This window comes from Strix uralensis, chromosome 1 (assembly GCF_047716275.1).
Source record: "Strix uralensis isolate ZFMK-TIS-50842 chromosome 1, bStrUra1, whole genome shotgun sequence".
In the NCBI taxonomy this organism is placed as follows: domain Eukaryota; kingdom Metazoa; phylum Chordata; class Aves; order Strigiformes; family Strigidae; genus Strix; species Strix uralensis.
In genome coordinates, this window is record NC_133972.1 from 126,625,261 (window position 1) to 126,644,665 (window position 19,405).

Sequence of the window (19,405 nt, forward strand, 5' to 3'; positions counted from 1 at the left end):
TATTGTGTCTTTCAGCACTATTATGTAGACACCTGAATTTCAAGTTGCCCAAAGTCCAGCTCAGCTGGGCAAATAAATTTGTTTATAAGAATTAGCAAACTTTACTCACAGTAACAGGATTAATCCAAACAAATGCATCCATGGACTGCATTAAGATCATATGTTGTAAGCAGGAGGAATGTGGAAGAAGGGACCGGTGGGCCAGAACTGCTGCACTAGAAATTACTCTTAACTGGCAGATAAAATCAACAGCCATCAAACCTTTTGGGGGATCCACAATGTCACAGAGATGCTCAGAGAATGGTGCAGGAAGGCGTTATCTTACTGCAATGATCCCTAACCAGAGTCACTGGCCTTCATCACTCTGCACATGTAGAGACACTCTACACCCGACAGAGTGCCAGCCTACCTCAGCCCTCTCCTAGGATCAGCTGTTTTCATGAACATCACAAAAAGTGTTAGATTTAGGTGCCTACCACCATGCTCTTTACATCTCAGCCTCTTTTGTCCACCTCCTTCTTACCTTTTTCTCTTTCTTCTTCTTCTTACCTTTTTTTCTTCTCCCGTGCTTTTTAACTAAAGAGTCTGGAGCAGCCAGACAAGCCATCATCTTTTGCAATGTTGCTATGATTCTGGGGGCAGAGAGGCAGTTAAAAGACATGCTATAAGCTGCTTGACAGCCAGGCTTAGTCGCATCTCAGAGCAACTGGTAGGACTGTACGCCCTGCTTGTCATTCAAACCATCAGCAGATTCTCCCCCATAGTCCAGCTTGGATGCCTTTTTCTTTGCATGTGCCATGATCCTCAGAGACAAGTCTCCAGCGACAACAGCTTTCTCCCACCTTGAGCAATTTTTTCCCCATACTGTGGAAGGGATGGGCTCCCATCCCAGTGGTGCTGCCCAGCAGCAGATGAGAGAGGGGAGGTATTCTAGCCAAAGGGCAACAGACCCAAGGGTGCTGTTAAAATGAAAGTTTAAATTAATATTTACATTTTAAAAGGATTAACTTTGCTTTGCTGGGTTTGTTTATCTTCAGCCAAGGACATGGCTTTCTTTTGATTTTTACAGTGAAATTTTGCTCTGAAATTGAGCAGCCAAGACCTGCCTATGTCAGACCCATGAACCCTGTTTAACAGAGCCACTTTGTACCACAACACGACTCTGCTCCAGGTTGCTGGAGCCATTATTCCCAGACCAAATCAACTGCGGTGGCATGGGTCTGGCCAAGGGGGCTGCAAAGCTCCATGGCCGCTGTGTGCCCTGTCATGGGCCATGGGGCAGGGTCCCCTCGGGAAGAAGCTGACAGTTAGGTAACAGGAAGGGCAGAACAGGGCACTCTGCTAGCTCTCCTCTACTTTTTTGGGTGGTTGGGTGAAAGGAAGAGCCAGAGTTGTTCTGGCTTTCAAAAGAGCCCAGGGGGTAGTTTCTCAAAGCCGTTACACCTGTGTTGGTAGATGTTACTACAGTACTTATGGACCTCTGCAGTAAATAAACCCACCATCCACAAGCCAGCTGTCTGTATGCAGCATGCAGTTGTGCTGCCACTTCAGGCAGAGTCAGGGAAAAAGCCTCATAAGCCATGTATAGCTCAATGCTTTCATGCACTGAGATTTTCCCAACTTCTACATGCCGACCCTGGGTTTAAAAGAGAAAAAAAAGACAAATTGCTCAACAGAAAGGAGTGTGACCAGTAGTTACACACTTTTCCTGCTATTTACAGCCTTTCTCACATAATGGTACAAAGAATGAGCAAAATTAGAATGAGTTCTTCTTTTTATGTGACTTTCCGTACTTTGCAGAGGAACTTTAATAGACTCATCAAGCTGATACTAATAAAAGATATACACTTCTGTCTATAGTTAAATATTCCCCAGATAATAGTTGTGGGCTGGAGTTACTTGCTGTTTTGAGCATCTCAAGTTATGCTTCTGTCATAATTTTTCAAAGACTGAAGAGCCTACTTGCTGAGTACCAGCTTTAAAGAAAAAGCTAAAATTTACTTTTTCCCTGTCATCAGGAGCCCAATAGCTAATGATGTCAAGCTCATGGGAAATCATCAGTACAAAGTAGTAGCCAATAGTGAAGAGAAGTCTAACACTGAGGACATAGGAAATCTTTTAAACTGCGTGAAGAAAAGAAGAATGGAGAAAATTATCCAGAGTGCATGAGTCTTTTGTCCTCTGTTGGGGGAAAACGCTAATTAGTAAGGGTGGATAAGGATTTCAGTCTGACATTTCAAAGCATTTTGAGGGATCCAAGTGATCCTAAGGACTTGTCTATTTGGCCACACTTGAAAGTTAGTTAAGATATTATGTGAACATAGAGCGTGGTAACCATTCTGCTAGGTGTGGACAAGCTGCTAGCTTCAGTGCCTTCTCTGGCCTACATGAAAAGGGATTAAAATTCTTCTGAAACACGCTTAGAGGGGGAAATCACAGAGATGAAGGGGATTAAATGAATTTAGTTTACCAGTACATATTTCCCTAAACTGGTTTCCAGTAGCTCCAAAATTATGGGCTGTGATGCAGTTTCAGGAAGACATGAGATGCTGTGCACTGCATCTTATAGTAAGGAAGGGCCCGTAGTGCTGCCCTAAAAACAGAGGGGGCACTACCTGGCAGATGCCTTTGGGCAGGGGGCCTCATGCAGCCCCCAGATCAGCTCTGCACAAATGCTGGGGTGATGAGGAGCAGAAGTGGTCCCTAAGCTCTGATCTGTTAGAAAGGCCTCATACTATAAGTACTCCAGATTTTTTTTGATTGCTTTAGTCAAGCAACACTAAATTCCTCAGAAATTTGAAAAACCCAAACTCAACCTCTGGAGGAAAAAATGTCCCAAAAGGTAAAACACAACATAGGCATGTTTTACTTGTACATTCTACAGCATAATCTGCATTACAGAATTCATAGATTTTAGAGCCAAGAAAGGTGAAAGTTTGGACTAATTGCCTGAATATGAAAGACCTGTGGGCTTATCTTGAAGTTAAGTCATTGGTATATACCATTCAGTGGACAAACGTCCAGCATCAAGTGATCCTTTGGACAGCTCTGCTACTAGCTTGAATTGCTGCGTCAGCCTTCATAGAAAGTTGCTTGAGACCTCCACATCCCATGACAGTGGCCAGTGGGAATAATTCCCCAATAGCTCCATGTTCATCCAGCGCTGTGGATCACTCCACTTGCATGGTGTTTTTTCCCACAATATTTAAAATCACTATGTGGACTCCAGGTTTGTAAAACAAGATGTTAGAGTCAGGAACTCAAACTTCCTACCTCTCTGACTTGAGTACAGGTATACATCTTTTTTCCTAACTATAGCAGAGATCTGACTGGCTGCTCTAAGCCAGCTACTGTTTCACCCCCTGGACACTACATACTGCATAACACATAAGAGGCTCTACTGGATAAGGTGATTGCTGTTCTGCTTGAGTTTGTCCTAAACACACAAGAGGCCTCTGCTTCATTATTGTTATTGATAAAGCACCCCTGGATGCAGAACAAGCAGTTTCTCAGCAATGTTATGTGGTGGTCCATGTGCTATGTAGACCAAGAAAGAAGTTATATGCTGCCCAGGAAGAACATATATAAACACAGGGCAGGGGTGAAATACATACCCAACTGCAAAAAGATTTTATAAAAACTGTGATTGTAGATCTAGAACAGTGGCACAACAGCCATACATACAGCGAAGTTGTAGCCTGAGCCGCTATATATTTTATTTTTGTGGGACAAGAGGTATTCTGAATTTCGTTCAGAGATGGTGATCAAAGACACTGATATTTTTACCCTCAACAAATGTTGCACTGAACTATTAGCCAGCTTGCACCCTATAAACCTGAGCTTGTACCTGTTATGCGATTAGAATTCAGTCTCCCAACTTGCCTAGCAGTAGGTAAAGGGGGTTATAGCCACAGAGGCTTAGACAGGAAAAAGGTACCCTCTGTTTGTCAATTTAAAGCAACAATCTGTGTTTGAAATTATGTAAAGCAGACAGCACTTCATACAGAATGCATACTGGAGAGTTTGTGTATTTACATATACAAAAACATACACAAGTTAGATTTTCCCTTACAATATACCAAGTCATGACTGCCTGTTAATCTCCTGTTGACTCATGTAGCCCACAGTATTTCAAAGTGTATAAATTATTTTGTCCCATGTAGTACAAATCGATTTAGTGGCAATGTGGTGAGAAGCACTAGGAATCTCAGAACTACTCATATTGGTTTTTATATAGTTTTTTGTATTTTTTACAGTATGCCTTCACCACGTATTTTCTACCTTGCTGACAGAGTTAGCTTTCACATCTACTACAGGTATAACCAGCAACAGCTCAGGTAAGCTAGTCTAGTCTAAGAGCAGTGGCTGGTCTTCAATAGCTATTATCTCTTTTCTGCTTATGTATCTCACTGTTTGCTGGTTCTGCAGCATAGAAGTGTCTAGCCCTTCTTCAGCAGTTTTTCTCCTTGAAATGTTGTAGTATACTTTATTTCTGTTCTTAAAAGTTGAGGAAGAGCAAAAAGACAAAAAAAGGAAATCCAGATGGCATTACTGTATTGTACATAAGGGTCATAATCTGCCCTGTTCCTGACCTTTTAAAATACCTTTTTATTTCTATCCCTCAAAAGATACAAGGTTGTTTCCTCTCAGATCCATTTTCATGCAGTACACGTTTGTTTTTGCCAGATCAGTGACACTGCTAAATGTACTTGGAAGCTGATGCAAAAGTTCAGTGAAGCCTGTGGTAGATACAGGAACACTGTTTATGAGATAAAATGATTAGTACAGCATTTCCTCAGAGCTTTTGGCAGGAAGCAGGCACCGGTTCAACTAATAAAAAGAAAGGCATAGATGTGTGACTGTCACTGTAACTTGGTAGCTTTCTGCTCAACAGCATGCCCAGTGGATTTTATTCCAGGCAGATGGGGATCTTATTCCGAGGTGGGGCAGTTCAGCAGGAGGGATATAGGGGCTGGGCAGCCCAGGACACAACAGAGTGTAAAGGGATTCGCGGGCACTCCAGTAACAGTTGATATCCAAGCTGCATCCAGATGAGTCCCTGTGGCGATCTATGTATATTAATCTCCACTAAAGAAAGAATTGAGTAATTTAAATGACATTATAGGATGATTATCCATTAACCAATGGCTAATTTGGCCTTGTGCAAATTTGAAGAAGCTTTTGAAGAAACTACCTAGCTGGCTCTGCATGCTGGAAAAACAGGCATTTCCACACACGTATTTGTATTCAGGTACCAGAATGAAGTGCCTTAGACTCAGCATTTTACAATCTTGAACAGCAAGATGCTGAGCAAAGTACATAGTTGCAATAACTTTAGCAAATATATATAAAACCTAAGAAAAGATTATAATTTAACCCTACAGAATCTTTTTAATGGTCATAATAGCTAGGGGAAGATTTTTGTTGTCATGTCTGATCTAATTATTTATTTGACATCTGGAGTCCACTGAGAATAAATTGAGAATTTATGGAGAGAGAATTTATATCCCTTAAAAAATATCATACAGTCCTAAAAGATCCTTGTCCAGACCCTATGAAAATAGTGGCCTTTGTTAATATTTTTTGCTATCAGAAACATTTGCATCATGTGTACCTCTTACCATAAGAAGGGGACAAAAATAAATTTATAGCCTAAACCATCTAATTATCTTGCTAACAAATAAATTGACCTTTAAAAACATAGATCTCATGGCAAGTTCCAAGCATCTTTCAATGATAGGAAAGGTTAAGGCATCAGGGCTGGCACAAGGGTTATTGTTAGCTTTCTGTATAAACGGATTAGGGGGGTTTTTTTGCAATCACTTGTCTAGACTGATGGATTTTAGTATGTAGACATGAATACATATTGAAGCTGAAGAACAGAAGTTTGTTTTAGAGGGATCACAGGGACTATAGAGGTAGCTAATGAAGTAGTACCTCATAGTGATCAGTGCCCAGTGACCTTGGAGTTTAAATACTTCAGAGCAAAAGCCTGCTGAGGTGAGCAGGTGCCAGGTGAATTCATATATTACAAATGCCCCAAAGCAACAACCACCTATTTAGAAGTCTCTTTTCTTTGGACTTTGGGCTATGTCCCAGGATGCTCCTTGGACATAACCTTGAAATGATTAAAACCTGTGATTTTATACCTGAAGCCCAACCTAATCCATCTGTCTCCTAAATTGTTTATTAACAGTTTACACTTCCTCATTTTCAAATTAACTGGATTTGATATAGGATACAAGATAAGGATGGTTTTCTTATTTTATTAAGATCAGTAGTGTTTCCTTACTTCCCATTCAAACAGCCAGTGTTAGTCCTATGAACAAAGAAGTCTGAGAATGATCATTAAAACTCTAAACGCAAACATACTCCTCATAGAAAATCAAAATGGGCAGCAGGCTGACAAACATGCACACACCACACACACCTGAAATGCCACTATTTTTTAATGCAATTCTTTACAAACTGAAACTCAAGCTCAAACATGAACCTCCCTGAGCACATTTTTTAATTAGAAAAGCATTATCCCCGACTTTGCAGAGAGGGGAAATGTTACATAATTAGCAAATAGTGAAATCAACAGAAAATCTCTCAATGGCTTCAGCAGTTATTGCATTGAGCACTCACTGACATGTCAGAGCCCTGCCACAGCAACTCAGTGGTAGACACCTGAAGTAAAACTCAAAGAGTTCTTGACTCTAGTTCAGAAAATTCAGGCAAACTTCTCTGAGAGGTAACTCTCAGGTCTTTTCCTATAAGTGCCTATGGAATGTTACTCCAGAAAAGTGAAAGAAGGTGTCACATTCAGGTATCTATATTATAGAAAGGATTTTTTTCAGAGCTCAGGAATTTGTTAATTCTTTGGAATGTGCTAGAGAAATCTATCCAGATTACTGAATGGCTTACCATCTATCAGCCCCTTTCACTCCAATGTCACAGGAGAAGCTTAGAGGTTTTTATGGTCAAAGTCAGATATTCCAGCCTGTCTGAGCATTTCGTCGTATAGAAGCAGTTGGCTTTCTAAATAAAATCAAATAGAAGGGAAAGGAGCAGAGAATAAGGAGCTTATCTACATAAAACAAACATGAGTATGTGAGACTACATGGAAGAGAGAGAAAAATACTCTAGCGCAGTTGGAAAAATCCTTGACATAAACAAGAGTATTAGCGGGACATGTTTGTTCTTGACCTGAACTCTGTAATGCTTCCAAGCAGGGAATATGCTTTCATTAAAAATAGGCATTAATTCTAATTCTTCAGACATGAACTTCAACTGATTTGGAATTCAGATAAGCCTTAAAGCATTTACATATTTGAGGATTATCTACATTTTTCCATAACTGGGGGTCTCATACTTCTTGGCTTCCATAAAACTGAGGTTACTGTGCACACCAGGGACTCTTCGCCATTCTCTTTTCCGGCCCCCTGGTCACCCTGTATGCTGGGTGATCACCCCTTCTTCTGGGTTTTGTGTGTCTCCTAGTCCCCAAATAGCCTTATGCTACCTCTGTATTAGCTATGTAACCCTACTGTTTCTTCCACACCAGGATTCCTGAATATTTCTTTCTGAGGTGCTTTCAGTGGCTCTGTTTTTTCTTACAATAGGGCTTTTATGCTATTGCTCTGTGCTAAGGCTCTGTGTTGCACCACTCTCCTTGGGGCACATATCCTGCCAGCAGTCTCTGGGAGCTGCCCTGTTTCCTGATCTCTATGGGAGCTTCCCTACTCCTTCAGAAGGCCTAGAGTTTCCCAGCCCCACTTACTCCTCAGTGCTCAGGCCCTTGTCATTTCACATTCCCATATTTTTTATCTGGGATAAGTTATTCAGTTTATAAGTTTCAGACTCTCATTGCATAGAAAATGTTTAACAACAATAGGCAGACAACAGTCAATCAGCACCTGATGGATGCTCAGCAGTTACCCACTCCCTTTCTCCTTTTCCCTTCCATAATCATGTTCTGAGTCTCTACCAATGGAGAGTCATTCTTCTCAGCCAGCTACTCCAAATTCCTGAGCCCTGCCAGCCATTTTACAGAAAGCATTACCATCTTGTGCTAATAGGTTGAGGCTGACAATGGAAGGAGGAAGATCTACCTAGCATTGATTTCACTAGGCTATAGTAGTTTTAAATTGGGTTCACATGGGATTTTAATAAAATTCTGTATAAATTCTAGGTGCTCCATGGCCTTTCACATCAGAGAAATAATTAAGACTTTCTTTTTTACCTTCTCAGTGAGTCCACTGTTATCTTAGAACTTACAGAAATAATCTAGTTATCTGCAAAATGTGTGAATGGAGATTCACAAACACACAATTTCCCTTCAGAATTGTGCCCCTGCCAATAGTCAAAGGATCCCTATCTAGGCTATGTATGGGATGGCAAGAGTTGAAAAAAGCAACAAATGAAGGACAATAAAAAAAAAAAAATTCTGCTTGGGGCTAGAATTTTCCATGCTCCTTATTCACTTTAAAAACTAGCTGCCAAAAGGTCAGTGTTAGAAAGTAAAATAGATAATACAGACATCTGAATTGTACTATCCCTGCAGACCTGATTTTTCAGAAGCTGCTACCTTGCAGGAAAACCTAGGAAAAAGACTTATTTTTTAAGTCATTCTCCCATAGCAGAGCAATTTCACATGCAGGCATTAGCTCCTTGGCATTAATTCCTTGCAGAACAGCTGATAGATAATGACAGGACAGCCTACTTGCACGAGAATACAGACAATTTCTCTTCCTGACATACAGAGCTTTAGTGCGTCAGAGAAATATTTACAAACAATGAGAGCAAAATAATGAAGTAAAGTGACAATGAACATATTTAAGAGCAGTATTTATCTTTCCAAGATCTGAATGTAACCCACAAGCACTAGATTGTAGCATGACTTGTTACTGCTGGGCACCTTGCATTGACTTTTACATGCACACAAAGCGAGTGTAGAATGCTACCTACGTATCAGCCTGCTTTGCTGTAAGTACAAAGGGCTCTTTGATCCCAGTTCAGGAGATTACTGTAATATAGATTTTTTCAAAAACCAACTTTGCCTAAAAAGAACAACTGCATAAAGCAGCCTGAAGGCATGAAAGCCTCTGGAGAATACCATCTATGACTTCTCTCTAAGACCTTCATCATAATTCTATTCAAGTTAAGGGGCAAAATTGCTTTTTGTTAGAATACTGTGAAATCAGTAAAAACTAAGTGTGCCAGGTCCTAAGAGCAGAACTGTAGACTCAAGGTTGTTTAGGACATGAGGAGAAAGAAATGCCAAACAGGCCTGTTTATTTGTCCCTCAACTAGCACAGGCTACAGTATGGACAATTTTTACGTGATGCCGCCAGAGAAACCCAGCTACACCATGCCTACTCCCCCAGTTGACATCTTCTCCCAACTTATGTTGGGGCTGAGTTCACCCCTGAAAAACCTCTTACCTAAACACACATTTCAGAGCATAACAACACCATTTCCAGCATAATAAAGGTTTGGCAACTAGAATATCTAGGTGTTAACATAGCTACCAGTCTATGCTAGTTTCCTTGGTTCCTTCTGGGGTACATGGAGCAAGAGAGGACTCATTTTGCTTTTCTGAGAACTTTATCTTCTCAAGGGGACAGATCTCAACAGATCACTTCCCAGTGACGAAGAGGAAACCTCAATGTCTACCTGAAGATTAGGCAAGATGAATCATTAGGAACTTCTGGTGAGAGACAAATGTTGTCAGATCCTATCTAAATAAGGTTTCAAAAAGAAACATTGCTCCTTTTCAACAAGCAGGGAAACTGCTTGGGAATCTCTCCCAGCATGGACCATCAGCACTGCTTGAGCCAGACAATGAACAAACTCCATCACCCATGTACTGAGTCTGCATCTAAGAGGGAACTGGTCTTCAGAAAGCACTGAATACATTGAGAAGAAACATGGAGCCGGCACAGAGAAAGCATTGGGGCATTCTCATGTACAACCTGAGGGCAAGGTAAAGATCTCCTAGAACTGGTTGGATTTCTGGGCTAACAAAGGTCATTTGCATTATTTTGTGGAGGGCTTTCTACGAGTCTAATCTCCCCAGGCAAGGGTCATGTTTGTGCCCGTTACTTATTCTCTTTGCTCTAGTGATCCTGTAGTCCTTCCATTGACTGCAGTGGCAGTGCTATTCATGGACTGACTCTAGGATTGGACTGTTTACTAAGCAAATAATCAGAATCAGCAGATTTGGAGTCATATGGGCACCCAATAAGCAGTCTGTTTTGTTGTAGGATTGGCTATAAAATCCCAAATCCCCTCAGCTCCTAGCTGCTGGCACCAAGGCTCACTAACAGCAAACAGAATGGCCTTTCACTCTGTCCTCTTTGTTTTCTTAGCTGGACTGGTATTTTTCTCTGAAGCTGCACCACTGGTGAGTCTCTCTTTATTCAAACTCAATCATTACAAGAATGATAATCTAGATTTTCTAGATGACTACCATCTTCCCCATTCATGAAATTCTGTAACCATTAGGCTTTGGTATAGTGATATTTCACTACCATTTTTAAAGTAGCTTCTTCAGAATTCTTAAAACTTCTTTTTTGCCATTTACCCAGCTACTTTAGTATATGATGAAAGGGTCAGGATCTAGAAGGTTTGACCTTTTATTTCTATCTGTGATTGTCAGTTCATGACTCACATCCTGTCTTCGATATAAAGGTAGCTTTACCTTCTTCACCAAACAAGTGCTTCACTAAAGCACTAAAAAAGTATTTCTGAATTATGTCTAAGGATTCCTTATAGTATAATGAAGCTTAAGAAACAAATATTCCTTCCACCCTAGGGATGTCATAGGTACTTCTTTGTTGGTTTCCTAGACTAACATGCTCTGCCTGCATTTACAATAATTTACTATTTTTTTATTTGTAACCTCATTAAAAAGATACACTTCAAAACATTTTCCCAGGGCCATATGCAACTCTAAATATTTATCAAGCAACCTGTTTGTATGTGTGTGTCTAATAAAGTTATCAGTATAAAGCTCTAAGATACTCTGCTTTAAGAAATATATGCTTGCAAACTAGCTTTGAATACCATTTGTCAAAGAAATTGCTTTTAATTCAATGTTAATTCTGCAATAAGAATCAATCTTTTCTTTGAAAGAAGGTTTTGCAGGGCTGGTGAACAGCTCCTATACAACCTCTCCTGCTTTCCCCAAGGTCTCCCATGGCTCTGTTGATTCCAAATGCCCTCTCATGGTGAAAGTGCTGGATGCAGTCAGAGGAAGTCCTGCAGCTAACGTAGCTGTTAAAGTCTTTAAAAAGGCTGCAGATGGAAGCTGGCAGGACTTTGCTGCTGGGTAAGTTATGTGGTCTTATGGAGCCATTTTCAAGGTGCCTCGGGCAAACAATTGAGAAATAAAGGGAATGGAAAAAAAGCGATGTTCTCTAGAACGTGTCACACTATCACTGTTAACGGCATGTGAATTCTGGTCTAAAATCCATCAGATTCAAGTGGAAGTTATCCATGACTGAAATGCGTGCTAATTGCAAAAACATGTCACGATGCTCATCTTATTTTTGTAAGGGAATAGGTTTAATAATCAATTTTTCTCTTAGCTTCAGTACTATCTTTCCTTTCTAGAAAAATAAAAAAATAAAAAGCTTATTTACCAGAATTTTGTAGGCAATCCAGACTAACCTACCATCTTCATATGCAATGGATATAGAGCTTTATTTGCAGCAGTCACATACAAAATCCTCTCTGTAAGCTTTGCCTGTACATGTGCAAATTATAAGCACATTAGTCGTCTTCTCCTGTGTAACAAACATGGTGATTGAAAGAAATTTTTTGACCAGAAAGTTTTAAAGACTCCCACTGTAACACAACACAGAAGCACAATCTCAGGATTTGTTTGTGGTCATTTCTATAGATCTGCATGCCTTTTGCTAGAAAGACAGCTTAATATTTACAAAGCATCCTCAGAACATCAATGAGGGGCAGGCAATAATATTATTATCTTCAGTCTGTGGGAAAAATATGGGTAAGAGAGGAATACAGCTTACTAAAATTCAAATAGGTGATGTATTCAGGCATTTAAGTTTCATTGTAACAACTCACTGAAACAGATTTTTAAATAAGTCAAGAGAAACCTCCAGTAACAGCAGGATATTCAAGCACAGAATGACAAGCACAAGCATGGACAGGAGCCACCAGAGCATCCAACTATCTTTTACTAGGATTTTTATAGCATGATTTGCATAAAAGCTGCAGAAAAAAACAGAGGAGAAGACTACAAGGAAAGAGATACCTTTCTCTACATCTAAAGAGTTTCTCTTCATAAAATTCAAAACCAAAAATACTTTTCCCACTGAAAAGGAACAAGAAAGGTTAGGAGATTGAAGCAGAAACAAACCCCTCCACTCCTAAATGCTGAGTGTTAATCTAGGAACAAATGACTCTCAGAATGGATTTATATACTTTAAAGAACAGAGAAACCCCATGAAAAAAAGACATGTTGTTTTCAAGGAAAGCGGAGAAAAGGATAATGTCTTGTCCTTAGTATTTCTGCCGTTATTAGGAACCCCATATTATTTCAACTGTTTTATCAGGTGCTCTTGAACATGTAATACAAAATACATTTTACAGAAGAACAAGATAAATGCAACATCAGTGTTAAATGCCCTCACTTTTTGGGCATAACAGAGTTTTCTTGTTCAGTTTGCAATGCTGCTCTCAACAAGCCCAAGGAGACAAATCCCACAGCTGTTCTTAGGCAACCTCTGTTGACCCTTTAGGTCAGTACACCCCTGAGAAAATCAAAGGACTTCTTCTTAAATAGAAATTTAGAAGATTAACCCCAGGCAAGTGAGAAGCATTTTGCTGGGGGAAGGCAGTGGATGAACGTTAAACCACAATTTTTATTGCAGGTAAAGATTTTGACTTTTCCCTTGACTTGCATCTGAACCAAGGCTGCTCTCAGCAATACCATTGACTTTAGCTAATGACACTTGTTTGAACTGGGTTTTCACACAATTGCAATTCTTTTCTTTTGGGAAAACCAGACTTTTTCTGTGTTAAACCAGATGAAAATCTGAATGCAATCTGTAAGTACTCCTGTCAGGCTAAATCTGAATGCAATCTGTCAGTAATCCTGTCAGGTTAACAATATTTTGAAGTTACAGTACCTAGCAGATGCATATGGAAAAGTTACATTTTGTACAAATGTCTATAAAAGTTATTTTTTTACCTTTTTGTTCATTTTGTTTTTTGCTAACACATTTTAGGGAATTAAGCAAATGCACCTAGCAACTGGTGAATTTGGAGTAATAGTATTTAAAAGACAGGGAAGAAGTTAGCATAGCAACATCTTACTTTATTAAGAGGCTTATTTCAAAATTAGTCTAGCCAAAAATAAGCAAGAAGAGATAACTTGAGCCAAGACACACTCTGAGGAAGACTTTAGGGCACAGAGACCTGGGAAGCATGTGATTTGGTTTCTATATGAACTCCTCCCATGACTAGCTTTGACCTTCTCATGCCTCACATGTTTTTGGAAATCTAGTCTTATCATGTAGCTTATGAGTTGCATTCACCAAAGATAGTTCTCTTGTGACCTAGGATGTAAATCATAAAAAAAAACCCTCAAACAAAAAACCCACAAAACTGCAGCATATTTGAAGTGGTTCCCCCCACTCTCCTTTTTTTTTTTTTTAAACTCCAAATTGATAATTCATGTTCCTGAGATATTTCCTCTGCATCCGAGGGCAGAGCTTATCTCAGTGTAGTATGTATCCCAAGAGTTCATAAATGTCATTGCACAGATGTTGTCAATTTAACCTGGTCACAATATACAACTAAGGTCCAAGACAGTGTAAAAGAGGATCAGGATTGCAGTCTAGGCTGGAGCCATAGTAACTTAACTTGGTTTGCAAATTTTTTGCTGGAAAAGCACAGCTTTTTTAACTTAACTGTCCATCTTACAGCAGATGCTGGCAGTCCACATCCTATTAAGAATAAGCAACCACACTATATTTATTCCCCCACTCAGCCAGAAATCCAAGTGCTGTTCAGAAGGAATCCCTTATAGCATTTCACTACCAGGGCTGAATGCAGGGCATCCTCTGCCTTGTCCTAATCCCATCCAGGCTCTGAATCACACACTGTCCTCTTGGCTGTCAATGCCACAGTAAAGCTGAAGGGTTTACTTGTGAGACCACTTGGCTACCACTTAATAACTAAAATCAAGAAAGTGCCATTAACTCCTGGTAGTGGGCAAGAGTCTTCAAGTGAACTCTTGTTTCCAGCTTCCCAACTGTTCTGGATGGTTAACATCTGCAACTCTGGGTCAGCACCCATTAGGGAAAGCACTATTCAAGCCGTACCCACACACTCTGGGTCAGCACCCATTAGGGAAAGCACTATTCAAGCCATACCCACACTTTTTCAAACTAAAACTTATTTGTTTACCTGAACAAAGATTTTGAGGCAGACACCATTTTTCCTTGTAATTGGTTTGTGTCTAGACTGTCCAACTTATAAGCAGATGTATGTGAATTGCTAACTTGCACTCTGAACACTCCTGCAGGATCTCAGCAATTCTGTCTCACGGTTTCAAGGACACTTGCCAATTAATTCTTCATCTGTTTACCTATTGCCTTTTACTAAGGCAATATAGTTTATGCCAGGAAGTACTAATTAAACCAAAATAAAACAGATCTGTACACAAATTGCCCATGAACCGTGTTTCAAATAGGGCTTGGATTCTCTGCAGGTTTGGTCTACAAAATACTGGATACAGTTCATTTCACTTGTATTGGAGCATTGAGACGTTTGTCAGTCTTCAAAGTGCTAAACTTGAAATATAAGAAAACCTGAAAATTAACATGGGATTTTCAATCCTGTTACTTCTTAATTTAAGCAAAAACTCTGTCATACAGACTTCTTTCATTCACCACCATTAACCAGAGATGACAAATAAGATGGAGGAAGCAGTGGCTGGGAAAGAAAAGCTGCAATAGCACAACAGATTCTGTTTCTGATAAGCAGTATGTCACTGCTTTCTCCCCTCCCTCTCTTCCTCCTCAAGTCTTTCTGTTTTCTGGCTGGACAGCTGCTCCTTGCCATACGACAAGAAAGTTCCACTAGTTCTTCAAGTCAAGGTTTTCTTCATTTTTCCTTCAACTACATCACGTGGTTATGAAGAGCTGTAAATATCAAATAAATATTTTCAGCAGAAAAAAATATGGAAAAAAAATCAGAAATAAAAGGAGGGAAAAGAGATAAATGCGGTTTAGGAGCTAAGTATGTAAATATTTAAACAGTGTCATACAAAGCTTGTACTTTTCAAACAAATAGAGTGTAATGGCAGCTATATTACCTTCTTTCTTCTGGACTTCATTCACCCACAATTTTTTGTAACAAGCTGAGTACATAATCTCTCTGAGCTGGGAATTTCTATTGCTCATTTATACGGCACCCAGTGGAAGAGGACCCTCCTCTTTGACCAAGGCATTGTAATTCAAATTAATAAAATCTTGTGATGTTAAATTGCTTTTCCAAGACACTACCACCCAGGGTCACATAAAACTGCATCAGTGTATAGGGGTAAAACCCATAGACTTAGTGTTAATAACTAGGGAATAATTTTCCACTAAAATCTCTCTTTAATTATAAATTGAGATTTGCATCTTGCCTTTCATCATGACAATCCTTTTCCTAAAGAAGTAACATTTGGTTCCAGAGGGCACTTGGTAAAAGTTAAACATGATATTAAAAGAAGGGCTTTTAACTATAATCCCTGCCATAGCAACAGAAATGACCAAAAAAAGCCAGCCAGCTTTGATTTGTGATGTATATGGATGAGTTGGTAGCAAGGACAGGCTCTGCAATATGGAAACACACACTACATAGGAGGGGGGAATTATTTCAGATAATAAGAAACTACTCAATGTAGAATTTGGCTGTGCAGCACTTCTGTTATTTAATATTCCACATCGACTGTTTCTGTTTAGCATCTAAATGACAGTAGAAAATATTTATGTAGATATTTTACCATTACAGAAAAACCACAGAGTATGGGGAGATCCATGAGCTCACAACAGAAGAACAGTTTGTAGAAGGAATATACAGGGTTGAGTTTGACACCAGTTCTTACTGGAAGGGACTTGGCCTTTCTCCATTTCATGAATACGCTGATGTAAGTACTTGCAAATATAACTGATAACCTATATACTGTGTAGTGGCATCAACTGGAAAGAATAAATACAGTCTTTAATACTGAAGGAGCAGCATCATTCAGTGAAATGGTTCACTGCCATATAACACTGGGCAAATAAAGGCTGGCAAATATAGCCAGCTAAGCCAAAGGAAGTAACCAACTTCCCTGCAAATACTGACACAGTTCTTCCACAGTGGAGCTGTGCCCATTCATCCATTCAGACTGGTAGGGAGCTTTGTTCAAAAAGAGCTACATTTCTCAAAAGTACACAGTGTTTATAAAGCAAGAAAATAAAGACTGCTTTTATTGTTGCTGAAGGAATATAGGGATTTGGAAATCTTAATTTTATAGGAAATAAACTATTCTTTAATCAGAGGTATTTCCCCCATATCAGTCACCTGAAAATGTATGAATTCTAGTATGACCTGTAATTACAGGAAACATCAGTTCTTTCTGTTGTACCCTTTTTAAAAGAACTATGCTCAGTACTGAAATATGCAATAGAAAAAAAAGGCATAAAAATATAAAGAAATAACCATAGTGGGAAAGGAAAAGTCTGCTGTTTCATTGATACTCAAATTTCATAATCAGACCAGCAATATAATCATGTCTTATGCCTCCCTTTGCTTTCAGCCCTACACTGATTTATTGTATGCTCTATTCTATTACATTTACTTAACACTTCAAAAAAAATCGTTTAAATTCTTCAGGCTTAATCTGCCATTAAATTTAAGTTTCCCCAAATTAAGTAGTCTGGAATGGCTACAGATTGTGTTGTAGAACATTTTAAACCACAAGTTTATGAAACTCTGTGGAAGACTAAAACAAATGACTGAGGCCCAGATCCATAGAAGTCTGAGGTGCAGCTTGGGTCATTTAGGTCAAATAAATAATCCTCAAAAATATTCCCTAACCATTTGGATGTCTGAAAGTTGCTGGGTCCTATGCAAGGGCTTCACCTCAAAAGGTGCTTAAAAGTGCCTAGTTGATACTGTTCCAGCTAGGCTGTTGAAGAAACTTTCCTTTGACGTAATAGGCTACAGGTCAACAAATTAGCCTCAGAAGTGGGCTGAGTTCAATGCCTGTCTGTGTACAAGGTAACTGAAGCCTACAGTCCTCACATCCCAGCAGCTTAGACTCTGGCAGGACCAGGATGTAGGAAGGAACTCTCTAGTCCTCTTGTAGAAAGTACATCATGGTTCAGAAGATGGTTTGGCTAAAGAGAGCCAAAAGAAAGTGGGAGCTTAACCCAAGTGACACTTTCCTGGGAACTGGGTCTCCCAAGTTCCAGGGACTGATTTGGAGAGCAGCAAATTTGAATTACCTTAGGACAAGGGGGTCTCCTTGTTCTGGCAAGTCTAGCCACTCAGTTCTTAACACAAGAACTGACCCATCAACAGCTGTGTTAAAAACAGAAGTGAGGCACTGAAGTACAGAAAGCAGCTTTGGGCTCCAACTGCCTACCATGCTTAGACACCTCACACAGAGGTTGTATTTAAGTTCACTAGATGTGGTTTCACCTGCTGTCTGTCTTACTGGTTGTTTGAGATACCTCCCCTTCAACTTTCCATTCCACATCACAGACTAGTTTGCCTGACTCAGGTGTAGGTATCTCCACCTAGCTTCACTGCAGCCAAGGATTTTTGTGAACCTTGGTCCAAATCTCACAAATTTCTCAGTTGTCAGTGAACATCACAAAGTAACAGGGAGCATTACCCTTCAGAAGGGTAAAATCATTGACTGGACAGAACTGGCAAAGTATTCTGCAGAGGAAATGGAGTGTGCTTCCTAATTCTTTATAAGGTAGTTTTGAATGTATGTTGTTGATCGTGATCACAAGTTTTCTCTTTTCCAGGTGGTGTTCACTGCTAATGATTCCGGTCACCGCCACTATACCATTGCCGCTCTCCTCAGTCCTTTCTCTTATTCAACCACTGCTGTTGTCAGTGATCCCCAGGAATAAACATGTACTGTCATTACACAAACACCCTCCTCCGCTAGAACTATTGTAGGCTTTTAGGAGGAAGGTTTTTCCTATTGCTAATGCATAACTTTTTGCTACATTAGTTTTTTTTCCATTTTGTAACCTGGCAAACTTCAGACAAGTCAATAAAATGTTACTTCTTTAAAACAGTTTTGATTCTATTGGTGAGTTTTATTGTGTTCTAAAGTGTCGGGATTTGCATTCAAGTGCAAAGGACATCTGGAAAACATGCACTGCATGGCACTTGATTTGGTTATCTTCCTCCACTACCTTAAAAAAATCTCACCAAATGCATTGGCTCAAAATAAGAAAGTTATAGAGTTGTGCTACCTTAAAAAATTTGACCAAACACGTGTACTCAAAATAAGAAAGTCATCCATGCTACTCATAGTTCATACACAGAAGAGATGGTCCCACTATCAACTAAGTCACAGGGTAAATAGGAGAAATTTTGAATACCTAGCAGCAGAAGAAACAATGCAGAAAGACTGTTGAAACATATATATCCAGAGAGCTGAAAGAGTTAAAACCTGTGTTCTTTTACTTAAAACTTCAGGTAAACCTCAACACTTTGTGATTTCAAGAGGAAAGCTTGCTGCTCAATCAATCTAGGAAGTTCTGAAGCAATGACAATAGCACTTTGATCTTTAACCCAGCTGACTACTGTGTTCAGGTGCATTCCAATTAAATCTCTAATAAGTCAAATCTCTAACCATCATTTTAAAAAAGTCCCAAAATAGAAACAACATCTTAATATTCTCTTCATATTTTTAGAAACAGGAAAGGGTAAGCTGCAGAGTGACTGATTCAAATAACATTGTTGATAAACTGATCAAAGACTTTGAAGGCATCAGCAGTGATTTCTGTAGACTGATGGCCTATTGTATTTAAAATATCCTGAAGCAGAGGAATTGTTTTTTAACAGGATTACAGAAACTACAGAGATAGTTACTCAAATCATGCCATTCAGAAACCATCAGCACTCATCTGCCACTGACCTTGGAGTTTATCTCTACACCCAGAGCCTGCTGGGATGACTGCATACCAAGTGAATTCACAAGTTACAAAAGCTTGCCTTTAACATTTCAGTATTTGATTACTTTTTTCCCTGGTTTCTGGATACTACCATAATTACACAACTCTTGTAAGCAGTGCAAATAGTTTCAAAATGGTACTCATCTTAAAGCATACAGATTTCATGGGATCCTGCTATTCCTGAAGCTTGAAAACCAGTAAGTTTGACT

At 39.5% G+C, this 19,405-nt stretch overlaps 1 protein-coding gene across 1 annotated transcript; it reads left to right on the forward strand.

Moving 5' to 3' along the window:
- Positions 1-10,301: 10,301 nt before the first annotated feature.
- LOC141954208 (transthyretin) lies at positions 10,302-18,310 on the forward strand. The gene is made up of 4 exons (XM_074893511.1): positions 10,302-10,390; positions 11,178-11,317; positions 16,021-16,156; positions 18,033-18,310. The coding sequence occupies exons 1-4, from the start codon at positions 10,322-10,324 to the stop codon at positions 18,138-18,140; spliced, it is 453 nt and encodes a 150-aa protein (XP_074749612.1). The 5' UTR covers positions 10,302-10,321; the 3' UTR covers positions 18,141-18,310.
- The last annotated feature ends 1,095 nt before the right edge of the window (positions 18,311-19,405 follow it).

What these genes read in the sequence shown, in the direction of transcription:
- LOC141954208 (XM_074893511.1), top strand. Translation starts at nt 10,322, where the DNA reads ATGGCCTTTCACTCTGTCCTCTTTGTTTTCTTAGCTGGACTGGTATTT. An exon ending in TGGCAGGACTTTGCTGCTGG is followed by an intron (nt 11,318 to 16,020) that starts GTAAGTTATGTG and finishes TTACCATTACAG; the next exon opens with AAAAACCACAGAGTATGGGG. An exon ending in CATTTCATGAATACGCTGAT is followed by an intron (nt 16,157 to 18,032) that starts GTAAGTACTTGC and finishes TCTCTTTTCCAG; the next exon opens with GTGGTGTTCACTGCTAATGA.